This window comes from Leopardus geoffroyi, chromosome B2, assembly GCF_018350155.1.
Source record: "Leopardus geoffroyi isolate Oge1 chromosome B2, O.geoffroyi_Oge1_pat1.0, whole genome shotgun sequence".
NCBI classification, from domain to species: Eukaryota; Metazoa; Chordata; class Mammalia; order Carnivora; family Felidae; genus Leopardus; species Leopardus geoffroyi.
In genome coordinates, this window is record NC_059332.1 from 87,617,871 (window position 1) to 87,631,894 (window position 14,024).

At 35.8% G+C, this 14,024-nt stretch overlaps 1 protein-coding gene across 1 annotated transcript in view; it reads right to left on the reverse strand.

Annotated features, from left to right (window-relative positions):
- Positions 1-14,024, reverse strand: part of MMS22L (MMS22 like, DNA repair protein) — a 128,482-nt gene that overhangs the window by 80,614 nt on the left and 33,844 nt on the right. The window contains exons 12-14 of the mRNA XM_045499080.1: positions 9,760-9,879; positions 7,169-7,395; positions 4,567-5,070 (exon numbers count right to left, since the gene is read on the reverse strand). Of these exons, the coding sequence (XP_045355036.1) occupies positions 4,567-5,070; positions 7,169-7,395; positions 9,760-9,879 (851 nt within the window). The remainder of the gene's footprint in view (positions 1-4,566; positions 5,071-7,168; positions 7,396-9,759; positions 9,880-14,024) is intronic.

A 14,024-nucleotide genomic window follows, 5' to 3' on the forward strand; every position in this document is an offset into this window, starting at 1 on the left:
CCTCTTCTGCAACCAGGCTCTTGTTTAATACAAAATAGGATGTCAGTTGATCAATATCCATTTGGCTTAAATTCATAAGTCCACAACCTCCCTTAAGTGGTAGAACAAACAGGTACAAAGCCTGAAAATTTATTGTTTCTTTTTAAACTCCAAATGATATTTGCAGATGCCAAAAGGCATTTTGAAATCACTCACCCTTACTTCAGTAAAAATGAAAAAGGGGGATGGGGAGGAGGGAGAATCTCATGAGGCCTTGTATGTCAAGTTTTTGCCCAGAGCTAATTTTCATAGCTGTGTTATAAAACCCTGAAAATGGAGGTTTATAATGGAAATGCTGACAGACCCTTAACTATAGCAGCATGAATGGATATAATTAAAGAAAAGCTTTTGGCTACACCTAACTCCACAAATGAAAGCTGCCATTTTTATATTAACCTCAAATAACAGCAAGTGAGAACCAGAAATGGGATTCCAGAAAGGTAATGTGAAATGTTAAAGATGACTGCTAAAAACTGCTTGACATTCGAAGTTTTAAACATGGAGGCATTTAGTTAACATAACCAAGTCAGTATTTTCATAATGCTACTTAATCAGCAATAAAGAATGCTCTGGTGAGCCATCAGCTCCAGTTAGCAGAAAGTGGCATATGAAGTTATTATTTCTTAACAGCCTAGAGGGAGCCGCTTCTCCCTTTAATCAGTGATCTTCGTTCCTTCCTACCTATAATTTCTCTGTCATACAGTTATAAAACTATTACCCAGTTCAACATACACACTCACACATCCTGCACACACATTTATGCAAGGACTGGTACCTTATTCCCACCTGAATTTGAAAACAGAAGAGATTGCTAAGGTAAAGTATTTCATTCTTTTCCTTGTCAGGGATGCAGCCAGGAATAAATATCATCAATCTATGTAACCCATCTTCCTTATCTAAACCCAAATTCAAAGAATTTAGCTCTGTTCTTAAAAGGGGGGCGGGGAGCCTATAATTTAGTTTTTATCAACTATCAAAACATTTTTGAACCTTTTAATAATATTAAAAGTAATACTAATATTATAGCATACCTAAAGATCCTCAGAGAAGTTCCAGATTTTGGATTAAGAAAGTAGGAACAAACACATCTCTATGATCAAATATCTAAAGGACTTTTTCTTGTGTTTCCCCTCTCTGCCTCCCTTTCTTCTTTCTTTTTAAGTAAACAATCCTGAATGATCTCTGGGGTTCTTTCCCCAAAGATCCGAAACTAAAAGCCTGTCCATCTTCAGGATATCTGCCTTGGAAGCTCTAAAACTGATGAAATAAAACAAAACCATCCAAGTCACAGTCCCTCTTATTATATACTTTAATCAGTCTCACTGAAGAACTGTGTGCAAATTACAATGCAAGCTTCAGAAAATTAAAAGATGGTAGTACCTACATGATGATAGCTTTAATGAAGACTCCCCACACTACTGCACTTTTTTTTTTTTTTTATATTTATTTTGAGAGAAAATGTGAGTGGGTGAGGGGCAAAGAGAGAGGGAGGGAGAGAATCTCAACCAGGCTCTGCACTGCCAGCATAGGACCCAATCCTACAAATTGTAAGATCATGACCTGAACCGAAATCAAGAATCAGACACTGAGCTGACTGAGCCACCCAGGAGCTGCATGCTCCACTCACTGTTACTCAAACACATTGACCTCATTCTTCTCTCTGCTAAAAATGCTCTACAATTATGGCAACGGAAGTGATATACGATTACACAGTCACTTACAGCAACTGTTTTTAATCATAGTTGGGCATTATAAAACAAAACTAAAAGTAGGTATGTGTGCAAGGAATTAAATGTTATCAACATAAATATATTTGTGTCTTTTTCATAGGTTAGTCCTACAGATCAACGGCCTTGGTTTAGATGATAGCAGACTACAAACCCAAAGGAGATCCAGTTAAAAGAAATTTATAATATAAATGTATACTTGCTTTCACCTTATATCATCAATAATCTTCAACATGCACCCTTGATTCCTACCTTTGTACTTGACTAGTAATGCCCATGATTACCAGAGATGCATCACAGTTTATAAGATACTTGCAAGCAGAATTTTTCCAACATTTTGAAATAGTTTTGGCTTTAATACTAAAGGATTTTTACTAAATTGAATTTAAAGAGCAAAAATTTGTTTTTATTATAAGAAATGAAATTTAGATGGAATAATGTTGATAATAAATCAAAGATAAATTACTGCAAATAGGGGCGTCTGGGTGGCTCAGTCTGTTAGGTGTCTGACTTCAGCTCAGGTCATGTTCTCATGGTTCGTGGTTCGAGTCCCACGTCGGGCTCTGTGCTGACAGCTCAGAGCCTGGGCCTGCTTCAGATTCTGTGTCTCCCTCTCTCTGGCCCTCCCCCACTCACACTCTGTCTCACTCTCTCAAAAATAAATAAACATTAAGAAAAATTTTTAATTACTGCAAATAAAACATGATTTACTTGTCTCCACACCTCTTTGTGATCATTTTTTCCATCTGATGACTCATTTAAAAAATATGTAACTTGTAAAAACATAAAAACAAACTGAACAAAAAGCACTATCCCCCTTTTCTTTAGTAGCAAAAATAAAAGCTAAAAGCACTTATAAATATATACGAATAGGTAACACTTTAAGGTTTACAGTTTGCAAATATCATTTAACTGCTTATGATTTATAAATATATATATAATGGTTTGGTTAGTTTCTGTTTAGTTATTTGTAAACTTTAACAACGGTAATGTAAGAAGGTAGCTGTGATTGGTTAGAGTCTGAGTGGTGATACTGAAACCTAATTTAGTAAGTCACAAAAAGTCCATGTTTCCATTTCTTCATCTATAAACAGGCAGGACAAGGTTGGCAAAGAAATAAATGAGTACAGTATTTGTATACTGTATGTCTTTCAAGAATACAACAATTATTCTTGTGTTTCTAATTATCATTTAAAAAAAAATTTTTTTTTTTCAACGTTTATTTTTTTGGGGACAGAGAGAGACAGAGCATGAACGGGGGAGGGGCAGAGAGAGAGGGAGACACAGAATCGGAAACAGGCTCCAGGCTCTGAGCCATCAGCCCAGAGCCTAACGCGGGGCTCGAACTCCCGGACCGTGAGATCGTGACCTGGCTGAAGTCGGACTCTTAACCGACTGCACCACCCAGGCGCCCCTCTAATTATCATTTTTAAAGAATAACCAAAAAAGTCCTAGGTAGGAGCTTAAAGACAAAAAGAAGTTAGTGAACAAAAAAGAAATAAAGAAGAAATTTCTTACTTTCTTACTTTTATTTACATTTTTAAAGCCTCTCCAACTTTTGAAATTAGTCCCATTCTCCTATTACCAAGTTTCCATTAACATTTTTACAAACTTCTGCATTTAATTTCTTATCTGAGAATGCATATTTTCTAAATATACTCCATATGCTAATCTAAAAATGAGAAAGGAGGCTTTCTCATATACTATTAGGGAGTGTAAAAGTTGGCACAAGTTTTTTTTTTTGTTTTGTTTTTTTTTGGAGGGGGGTAGAAAATCTGGTATCATCTATCTACATTTAAATGCACATAGACCAATTCATTTTTAGAAATTAATCTATTCTTCCACAAATACACAGAGAAGGCACATATAAAGATGTTAAATAAAACTGTTTAAAATAACAAAGTGGTAAACAATATAAATTGACATTATTGTGGTATTCGTTAAACAAAGTTTGGTACAACCATATAATGAAACACTAAGTAGCCATTAAAAAGAATTAGATGGGTATCCATCTACTAACATGGAAAGCTGCCAAAGAAATATTAAGTGAAAGGTGAAAGATTTATTCGATCTGAAGGAAAAAAAAAGAAATATTAAGTGAAAAAAGGCAGGTGCAGAACAAAGATCATCTGTTTTGTGTTTTTAGCCTATAAATGAGAAGAAAAAAATCTGGAAGATTCTATAAGAAACGATTTTACTTCTGTGGAGTAAAACGAAAGCAGTATTTAAGTGGATCTGAAAACATTGTTTTATATGGGTGATTGGCGTTATCAACAGAAAAATCTTATTTTAATCTCAGAATAAATTGTTTTACCTGGAAATATTTCATGCAGTTGAGGTTAGAACTCTGCAGCAAAATAATTTAAAGAAGCTTACCTTTTTTTTTAATGGTACAGGGTGGTCAAACTCTCCTTAAGGGCACAAAATGCAAATGTTTCAGTAGAAGCCACCTTAGATTTGAGCTCATGATCTTGTTTAGACTATCTGAAACATTCCTTTGGATAATACTATTCCTTTAGCAAAGGTAAAAAGGGAAGGAGGGGCAAAGAAGCAGTTCCGGGACTGCACCAGAGCTGCTCGGAGTTTAGTTTTATGTGTTAGCACATAAACTTTCTTTTTAAAGAATTACTGTTCAAAGTAACAGTTTGGAAACTACTTATGCCAACATAGCAGTAAAACCAACTCTTCTCTCTCCATTTGGATTTCATGAGTGTATCGAAAGGAAAACTTTAATATAGAATCAACACAGGTGATGACATAAAATAAATCAATAAATTAGAATATTTACTGGAAAACGTACCTGATTCTGGCCAGAACAGCTTGTAGAAAGCTCAACACGATTCTAAGTTCAGATTCTTGACAAGCTCGCAGAAGCATACTAAATCCATCATTAAGCAGTTTTTCATGGGAAGGATGCAAGCAATGGCTAGTCTCAAACACTTCTTGAACACCATCAATATAGATGGAAAGAAGGGTCCAGAGAGTCTGTCTTTGTCCCATTTCATCATTCTTAGATACCAAGAATTCTTTTGCTTTCTCTCGAAAAGCACCTGAAAATTTCTCAGCCAAAACACCAATGTCCAGATTTTTCTGGATATACATCAAGAGGAAGGCCACTTGACCCTTCCAAATGAGAGGAGATGTTATAAAGGAAGGCTTGAGGAAATTCAGGAGGCCTAACACATGACCTGCTACATCTTCCACCTCTGCAACAGCTGCTAAGAGTAGAAAAAGGATGAAAAAGTTCTGAAGACCAACTTCAGTTAGTTCTTCCATTCTTTTTTGATGGAATTTAGAATATATTCTGCAAAACAAAACAAAAAAAAATTACCTTAAAAAATTTTCAAATAACAGCTTTTATTTTATTTTTTTTTCAACATTTATTTATTTTTGGGACAGAGAGAGACAGAGCATGAACGGGGGAGGGACAGAGAGAGAGGGAGACACAGAATCGGAAACAGGCTCCAGGCTCTGAGCCATCAGCCCAGAGCCTGACGCGGGGCTCGAACTCACGGACCGCGAGATCGTGACCTGGCTGAAGTCGGACGCTTAACCGACTGTGCCACCCAGGCGCCCCTCAAATAACAGCTTTTAAAATAACCTTTTAAAATAACAGCTCACTCAATACTCATGACAATCTCATTACTGTAAATTTAGCTAATTCTTCATTATAATGTTGCCATTGTCACTTTTTCTATTTTGAAAATACAGAATACTCATACCTTCAAATTTCTCAGTGAAGCAGCAATCATCTATGAGTGAATTAAAAGGATTCAGTGGTCTTCCCCAAAGGACAGTATAAGTTCTTTTCATACAGTACATGGCTTTTCCTGTTATTTTAGTACTCTTAATCACCTTTCTTTTTTAATTTTTATTGTCAAATAAGAAATATATATCCCTTTTTTAAAGTTTATTTATTTTGAGGGGGAGGGGGAGGGGGGAGGGGGAGATGGAGAAAATCCCAGGCAGGCTCCATACTATGAATGTACTGCCTGACACGGGCTCAAATCTACGAACCATGAGATCATGACCTGAGCTGAAACCAAGAGATGGACATGTAACTGACTGAGCCACCCACACACCCCAAATATATACTCCTTTAAGTACAATTTGATGTGCTTTAAAGAAATCTTAATGGGGCAATTTTAAAACAATTTTCCTTAAACTCTTTCTCCCTGTACCCCTCACAAAGACCTGCTCTTGCCAGAATTATACCTAAGACAATTCAACGTGCTGGAAAAATTATTTTTACTTATTGATAAAGTAAAATGGTTAGTGTTTAAATGTGCAAGACTCCCCTTTTAAAAATCTCTTGTGTTAATATAATTTACTAGTCGAAGTAAAGGATTACTTCATCAATTAAGGGATTAGGATAGGAACAATAGAACTGTTACTGAATAAATTCCAAATATTTGTTTTAAATAAAAGTTCTGAGTATTATGTCTTCCATAAAATGATTTAAGATTCAAAGATAAACTGGCAAACAGAAAAAAAAAACTACTGTTTGAGTCACATAATTTTTGGAGGTTTAACAAAGAAGTTACCATTAAAAAAAAGTATACACTAAAAAAATTCTACTGTATCACCATCATCTTGCAAGTCATATGTGGGAATCAAACAGAAATTTCATTTAGTGGTTCCTGACAAATCCCTACCTAGAACATGAAGGAATTCTTACTCTGCAAGAGCTCCCATTATATAAGCTGAGCAAGTGGTGGGGGGCAGTATATTTTACAAAGAGGGCTAGAAAAAGGGCTAACAGATAAAGAAAGTAGATCAAGGGAAGATAATAAAAATTCATATCTATTTAACAAGCAAAATTCTCAAAAACAAAAACCAGATAAATATGACCGAAAGTTTATTTTACCACACCAGAAATGAAAACTGGGCATTCTTCTCAAATGAGAACATTTGAGTTATTTGGTTCTATCTTCTGGTTAGTTTTCATTCAAGGAAGCAGGACTAATGGGACTGCTGAATTCAAAGAATGCAGAGTTTTACAGACTGACTCTATTACCTGCCAGTGTATGATTTGGAAAGGTTTTCTATTTCTGTAATTTTGAATAAAATTTATGCACTGAATTATATAATAACGTTACAATTAATTTTGGCAAAAGAAACAACAGTTCTCTAATATATTTAATATATGGAATTTCAATCTTTAGGACAGATGAGATAAACCAAAATTCTCCCCAAGTTCTAGATACTAGGTTTGTTCCTTACTATAGTAAATTGGCAGGATCAAAAGGCTGCATGTTTTGTTGTCCTGTATACACTAGGGAATACATTTTAAATGTATAAGCCATAAAGACTTCTAAGCACAAGTTAACTTAAAAAATACAAACAGTAAGTAACACTTCTTCAGAGTGAACGTTCATGACAAAGAAATATATGGCACATACCTTCCTTTGACTTGTTTCCAAGGATGAGGGCCATTGTTCTTCATTGCTTTCTTAACAACTTTTGCCAAAATGCAAAGGAAAATGGTGTAACTACTGCTGGATTTATACAGGCCATTATCTTGTTTATCACAACAGCAAGTCTTCACCATTTCTAGCATAGACAAGGGTGACTTAATGATATGTGTAAGGCCTTTCAAAGGAAGCCAAGAGATGCTAAAAGAACTATTCTAAAAGCAAAAAAGAAAAAAAGAAAAGAATATAAGTATTAAATCCAAGTAAACAAAAATGGAAATCCCAATTAGCTCACTAAAAGTTTGACTTGCCTTGATCACATAAATTACAAACAGTACTACACATCCTGCCAAAATAAAAATTCCACAAAAGCAGAGACACCAAGGGCTGTTCAAATTCCTAAAACATCTCCAATATGTCTTTTTAACAGTTGGTCTGTCCAAATTAGGAAACATACAAGATCCATCCATTGCATTTGGTTGCTTCTTTAATCTCTTATGTAAGTTTCCCAGAGTTTATGTCATACCATTTATTTTTGTATTAGGTCATTTATTGTGTAGAATTTTCTCCAATCTGGATTTAGCTGCTAGTATCTCCCTAGTGTCATGTAATGTACTCTTTTATCCCCTATTTGTTCTGAAAATCGGTAGCTGTATCTAGAGGATTGATCAGATTCATGCAGGTTGAGTTTTTTGATAAGAATATTCCATTGGTAGTACTGGGCACTTCATGTTGCAATTAGGAAAAGAGACACATTAAATTGTGTCATTCCTTTTGTGACGTTAAGATTGAGGTTCTTATCAACCTGATCTGTTAATCTGAGTGATCCCCAAGATTCTCACTGAACAATTTTAGTAGCCATTAATGATCACTGCCCAGAAGCCTTACTTCATCAGATGTACAAAATAGTGATTTTCTATTTCTATCATTACTTCTTAATTAGCTTATTAGAAATTTGGTTATTCTTAAATATAGTTTATATTCTCATTTATAGTTTTCAGAATAATGAGGGTTTGGTTTTTTTTAATTAATGTTTATTCTTGAGAGAGAGAGAGAGAGAGAGAGAGAGAGAGCGCGCGCAAGTGAGTGCATAAGTGGGGGAGGGGCAGAGAGGGAGAGAGACACAGAATCCAAAGCAGGCTTCAGGCTCTGAGCTGTCAGCACAGAGCCTGATGCAGGGCTCAAACTGGCAAGCTGTGAGATCATGACCTGAGCCGAAGTCAGATGCTTAACCAACTGAGCCACCCAGGCGCCCCTGTATTTGATAAGTTTCAATCCATAGCAATCATTATTCTTTCTTATGCTCAAATTTACCCAGCATTGGAGCAATGGGACCTCCTTTTGACATGACTCCATCTTACTTTGATATTTCCCAGCTTTCAGATATGACAAGACACTGTGGACTCATACACATGTTGTCTCAGAACTAGAATGGGTCATTTTTCCAATCAGCCTGAAATTATGCTTCAGAGAAAGGTGTTTTTCTTATTTTTAATAAGCTCCATTATGTATAAACCCAAAGTAGTAATTTACTTGTAAACCTCCCATTTCCATTTTCTATCTTGATTGAAGGGTTCACTATTTACTCAGGAACTCAAATACTCCAAATCTTCTCTTTTTTCCACACATAACAGGTAACTAAATCCTATAAACCTACCTTTATAATTTTTATTTTTCAAACATATCCTCTCCTTTCTAAATCCATTGCCCCTATTTTACTAACTCAATGCATTATTAGCATTTATTATTACATTGGACTATTCATATAACACCAAATTTATTTATAGCATTTTCAGAAAACTCTCTCACACACATACCCAATATGTCACATCCTTGGTTTTCTATGTCTCTGGAATAAATCATAACTCAACCTGCACATTATCTTCAACCCTACAGAATCTAGTCACTGACTACCCTATGTTCCTTATCTGTTGTTTCGTCCCATAGTCATATCAGACCTATCCAAAACTATTTAACACGGTAGGAAAAGACCAAGTTTTTTATGTGTTCATACATTTGTTCATTATGTTCCTTTCACCTGAACACTCCATTTCTTCTATGCCTGGAAAATTCTACTCATTCTCCAGTTAAAAAATTACAACCTCATAAAGCCTTTCACAAGTCTATACACTGGGTCAGATACTCTGTCCTTGGACATTCCACAGTACTGTAACTTCTTCCCCACAATGTCCACTAACCTATAAGCAACTCAAATGCCAAGACTATGTCTTATTCAGAATAGCATTAACTGTTCAATGTGTTGCTAGTAATCAGTAATTGTTAGAAAACATTTATAAATGAGGATTAAAAAGAAATATCTTTCTGGTGCAATTTTGGCTCCTTTGCTTACTCTCACTCTTAAGAGAAAAGAGACAAAATGTTCCATTCCCTTATGTCAATGCTCTATAAACAATGCTTATGAAAGGTAAAATAATATTTTTTAGCTACTCTAATCTACTTGGAAAAATTAATTTTTTAAGAAAAATCTGTAACTTTTCATAATTAAACCATAAAAATATTCCTCAAATATGTACAAATTCTTCAAATTCCTGGAACACGTTCATATTTTATTTACTCACCAGGTTCTTACTATAATATTCCCATAGAATGGTGACAATTACAATGTTTGGCTCCCAGAAATCACAAAGCGTCAAACAACAGTGCAGATGCATTCGTAATTGTTCTTCTGGTATACCATCCTAAAAAATAAAATGAAATTGTGGGAAAGTAAATGGGCTCTGGTAACATGAATATCATTGCTTGATATGCACGGGATAACCTGCTTTTATTTATTTATTTATTTATTTAATTATTTTTTACTGTTTATTTTTGAGAGAGAGACAGAGCATGAGTGGGGGAGGGGCAGAGAGAGAGGGAGACACAGATTCTGAAGGAGGCTCCAGGCTCTGAGCTGTCAGCACAGAGCCCAATGCGGGGCTTGAACCCACAAACAGTGAGATCATGACCTGAGCAGAAGTCAGACACTCAACTGACTGAGCTATCCACGCACCCCTGGATAGCCTGCTTTTAAAAAGAATATGAATACATATCACCAAATCATACCCACTCTCATCTTCAGACCAGAGGTCTAAATCAGGATAGGCTATACTTCTAAAAATTTGCTTTAGAGACCATTCATGTATTCAGATAATAGAAATTACATAACTCAAAGTGACTTTTAACACAATTATTTAAAAATTAAAGGTGTTTGTGATGGAGTGATTATAATAAGGGGGTATATATAATCTGAATTGCTTAAGGAGGAAAGTTTGGACATGGAGGAAGACAGAAAATGGAAAAGATCCAACAGTGGTGAGCAAAATGAAAATGAAAAGAAAAATGAAAAAAATGTAAAGCATAACCCTGGAAAATGGGTGAAATAAGTAAAAGAAACTCTGCTTAGATGTGAGGATATTAAGAAACTTACAGGACATGGTGATTACATGCAATAATGTTGGGGTTGCTAATAAAAGTAACATATAGGTATAAAAAAAAGTGATCTTAGTGCTAAAACATTCGAAGAATAAAGGGAACCAAACATGAGCAGATTTTTTTGGTAAGGCATTAATTCTTAATTAGGAATCCTTTAGAATACGCTCAAGCTTCAAGTCCTCCAGGAAACTTACTAACTTCCATACTAACAGTGACCCTTCTTTATGCTCCACAACCTCCTATGCACACCTGCATCATAGCACTTACCTTCTTAAATTTATGTTTATCTGCTTTCAAGTGTCTGTGAGCTCTCTGAGAATTAGGATAATTTCCCCTGGGTCTAGCACACTGCCTGGTTTGCCAAACAAACTCCATAAATATTTCATGAATAAAACTGAGATCTAGGTTCTTGTGCCTCTTTTTACCAAGTAGCTGTATGGCTTAGGGAAAGATACTTAGCTTCTCTAATAGACAACTAAGCTCATTTAAACAAAGAAGGGAAGTTTCTGTCCATCATTAATATTCTTTTGATTTTATTATGAAAATATTAAGCAAGACCTAGGCTCATTCCTGTGGCATACTACTCAGATAAATTAAAGCATACTAAATTTAATATACTTCAAGGATTTATGACTCCAAAACCAATTATGAATACCATTCTATGCCTCTTTCCAAAAACAGAAGGGAAAAGAAATGAACATTTAATGCACACTGGATTTGATCAAGATTGGTCTTGGTGACCAGACCAAGATTTGAATAAAATTTGTGAGGCCAGAACCCATGTTCTTTACACTGTGCCCAACCAAGAAGAAATTAAATATGGTGTATTCTCAGAGATTTTTTTTTTATTTTTTTAAAAGAATGGAGATAAATTTCCCTTCTTTTCCCTGCTAGTGGCTACAGATTATGATGAAAAAGAAAACACCATTTTCTCCAGTTTTGGCAGGATTGGGTAATCAGTCAGTTGAGTAGGACTTAAAAATTTTGTTTAGCTTATAATTACAGCTAGTATTTGTTATAAAATACATTTTCATTTTCTGTATATTCATTTGTTTTGAGCTATTTTCCCTTAGTTTAAAAAAAAATTTTTTTAATGTTTGTTTATTTTTGAGAGAAACAAGAGATGAGGGAGGGGCAGAGAGAGAGGCAGACAGATTCTGAAGCAGGCTCCAGGCTCTGAGGTGTCAGCACAGAACCCAACACAGGGCTCGAACCCACGGACCATGAGATCATGACCTGAAGTCGGATGTTTAACGGGATGCTTAACCTGAGCCACCCAGGCACTCCTCCCTTAGTTTTTTCTTAAAAATTCCCTTCAAAAATGTGTGTGGGCACATCAGCTGAATTAAGAAGAAAGGATTTGCCTAACTTCAAGTCCAGATAATCAAAGAGATATAAATACAAAAGGAGAAAAGAAGCAAAGAGATATCTTAGCTCAAATTCATAACAAGAAAACAGAAGATGAAATACAGTGAAGAGTACTGGAAAACTCCTGTGTATATTAATTTCTTCCTACCTTACATTTTCCATCACACACTTACTGGAAAGGAAAAAAAAAAAAAAGAAAACACAAACAAAAATATGGAAATTTGAGATGCTTTCCACAAGTATCATCAAAATAGATCTAGAAACCAAAAACGATTAAACACATAGCAGAAAAAAAGTTTTAAAATAGAAATAATGGCAAAAATAGTTTTATTCAGAATCCAAGTCAAATGCTTTGAGAGAGCACATTGTGAGTAAAACGTGTAAGAAGACTCAAATCCCAGCTTTGCCACTTCTTAGTTACCTATATAAACATGGACAAACTCCTTAAACCTATCAGGCCCTGCCATAAACATTAAGTGGAAGAATGTACATTAAGTGCTAAGTACAGTGCTTGCATAGTGACGGCTGTCACTATGTTGTCTGCAAGAGAGATATATTTTTTTAGGCCAAACTACGATCAAATAATAAATGCAACAGGATCTCAGTATCATACCTTACGCTGATATATTTCATTTCTGTGAGTGCTAAGGTCGAACTCTACCTAAACCAAGAGGTTTGAATAATTACATCTAAATCTATGCCCTCTGAATAAAGAGTTTTAAACAAACCAGGTCTTTGGGCCTCTTTTCTACACAGGCTTACACACCTGCCTGTTTGAATCCCAGAGGCTATGCTACTCAGCTTCTGCATTTTTCACAAGACCCATGGATGCTCTGTAGGTCTCTTCTCTGTTGTGTGAGTATGTATAAACTATTCAATGAGAAGGCTACCCCAGAATATTCCATAGTGTCTGCTTTTGATCTCCTGATTCCATAGTGCCTGCTTTAGTCCTTTTATTTTTTATAACTTTTTTTTTAACTTTTATGTATTATTTTTGAGATAGAGAGAACACACAAGACGGGGAAGGCGGGGGAGAGAGAGAGGGAGAGAGAGAGAGAGGGAGAGAGAGAGGAAGAGAGAGAGGGAGAGAGGGAGGGAGAGAGGGAGGGAGAGAGGGAGGGAGAGAGGGAGGGAGAGAGGGAGGGAGAGAGGGAGGGAGAGAGAGAGGGAGAGAAGGAGACGCAAGCGCGCACACACACACACACACACACACACACACACACACACAGAATCTGAAGCAAACTCCAGGCTCTGAGCTGTCAGGACAGAGCCCGACGCGGGGCTTGAACCCACAAATCAGGAGATCATGACATGAGCCGAAGTCGGAAGCTTAACTGACTGAACCACCAAAGTGCCCCTCTGCTTTAGTCCTTTTATAAAGAATGTCTTCCCATCTTTATTTTGAAATATCAAATTCAGGCATCTTAAATTTGGGTATATACCATACATGATAATCTTCTACTGAACTAAAAATGAAAACAATTATCTTTTATAGCCAGCATACATGAAAAGATGCTCAATATCACTGATCATTAGGGAAATGCGAATCAGAACTACAACGAAGTATCACCTCACACCTGTCAGAATGACTAAAACCAACAACACAAGCAACAATAAGTGTTGGTGAGGATATAGAGTAAAAGGAACCCTCTTACACCATTGGTGGGAATGTAATCTGGTGCAGCCACTCTGTAAAACAGTATGGAGGCTCCTTAAAAATTTAAATACAGAATCACCATATGATCTAGTAATTGAGCTACTCGGTATTTACCCAAAGAATATGAAAATACTTATTTGAAAGGATATATGCAGCCCTATGTTTGTAGCAGCATTATTTACAATAGCCAAATTACATACACAGTCCAAGTGTCCATCGATAGATGAATGGATAAAGATACACACACACACACACACACACACACACACGCACACTGGAATACTACTCAGCCACAAGAAAAGAATGAAATCTTGCTATCTGCAATACATGGATGGAGCTAGAGAGTATAATTATAAGCAAAACAAGCCAGAGAGAGAGAAATACCAT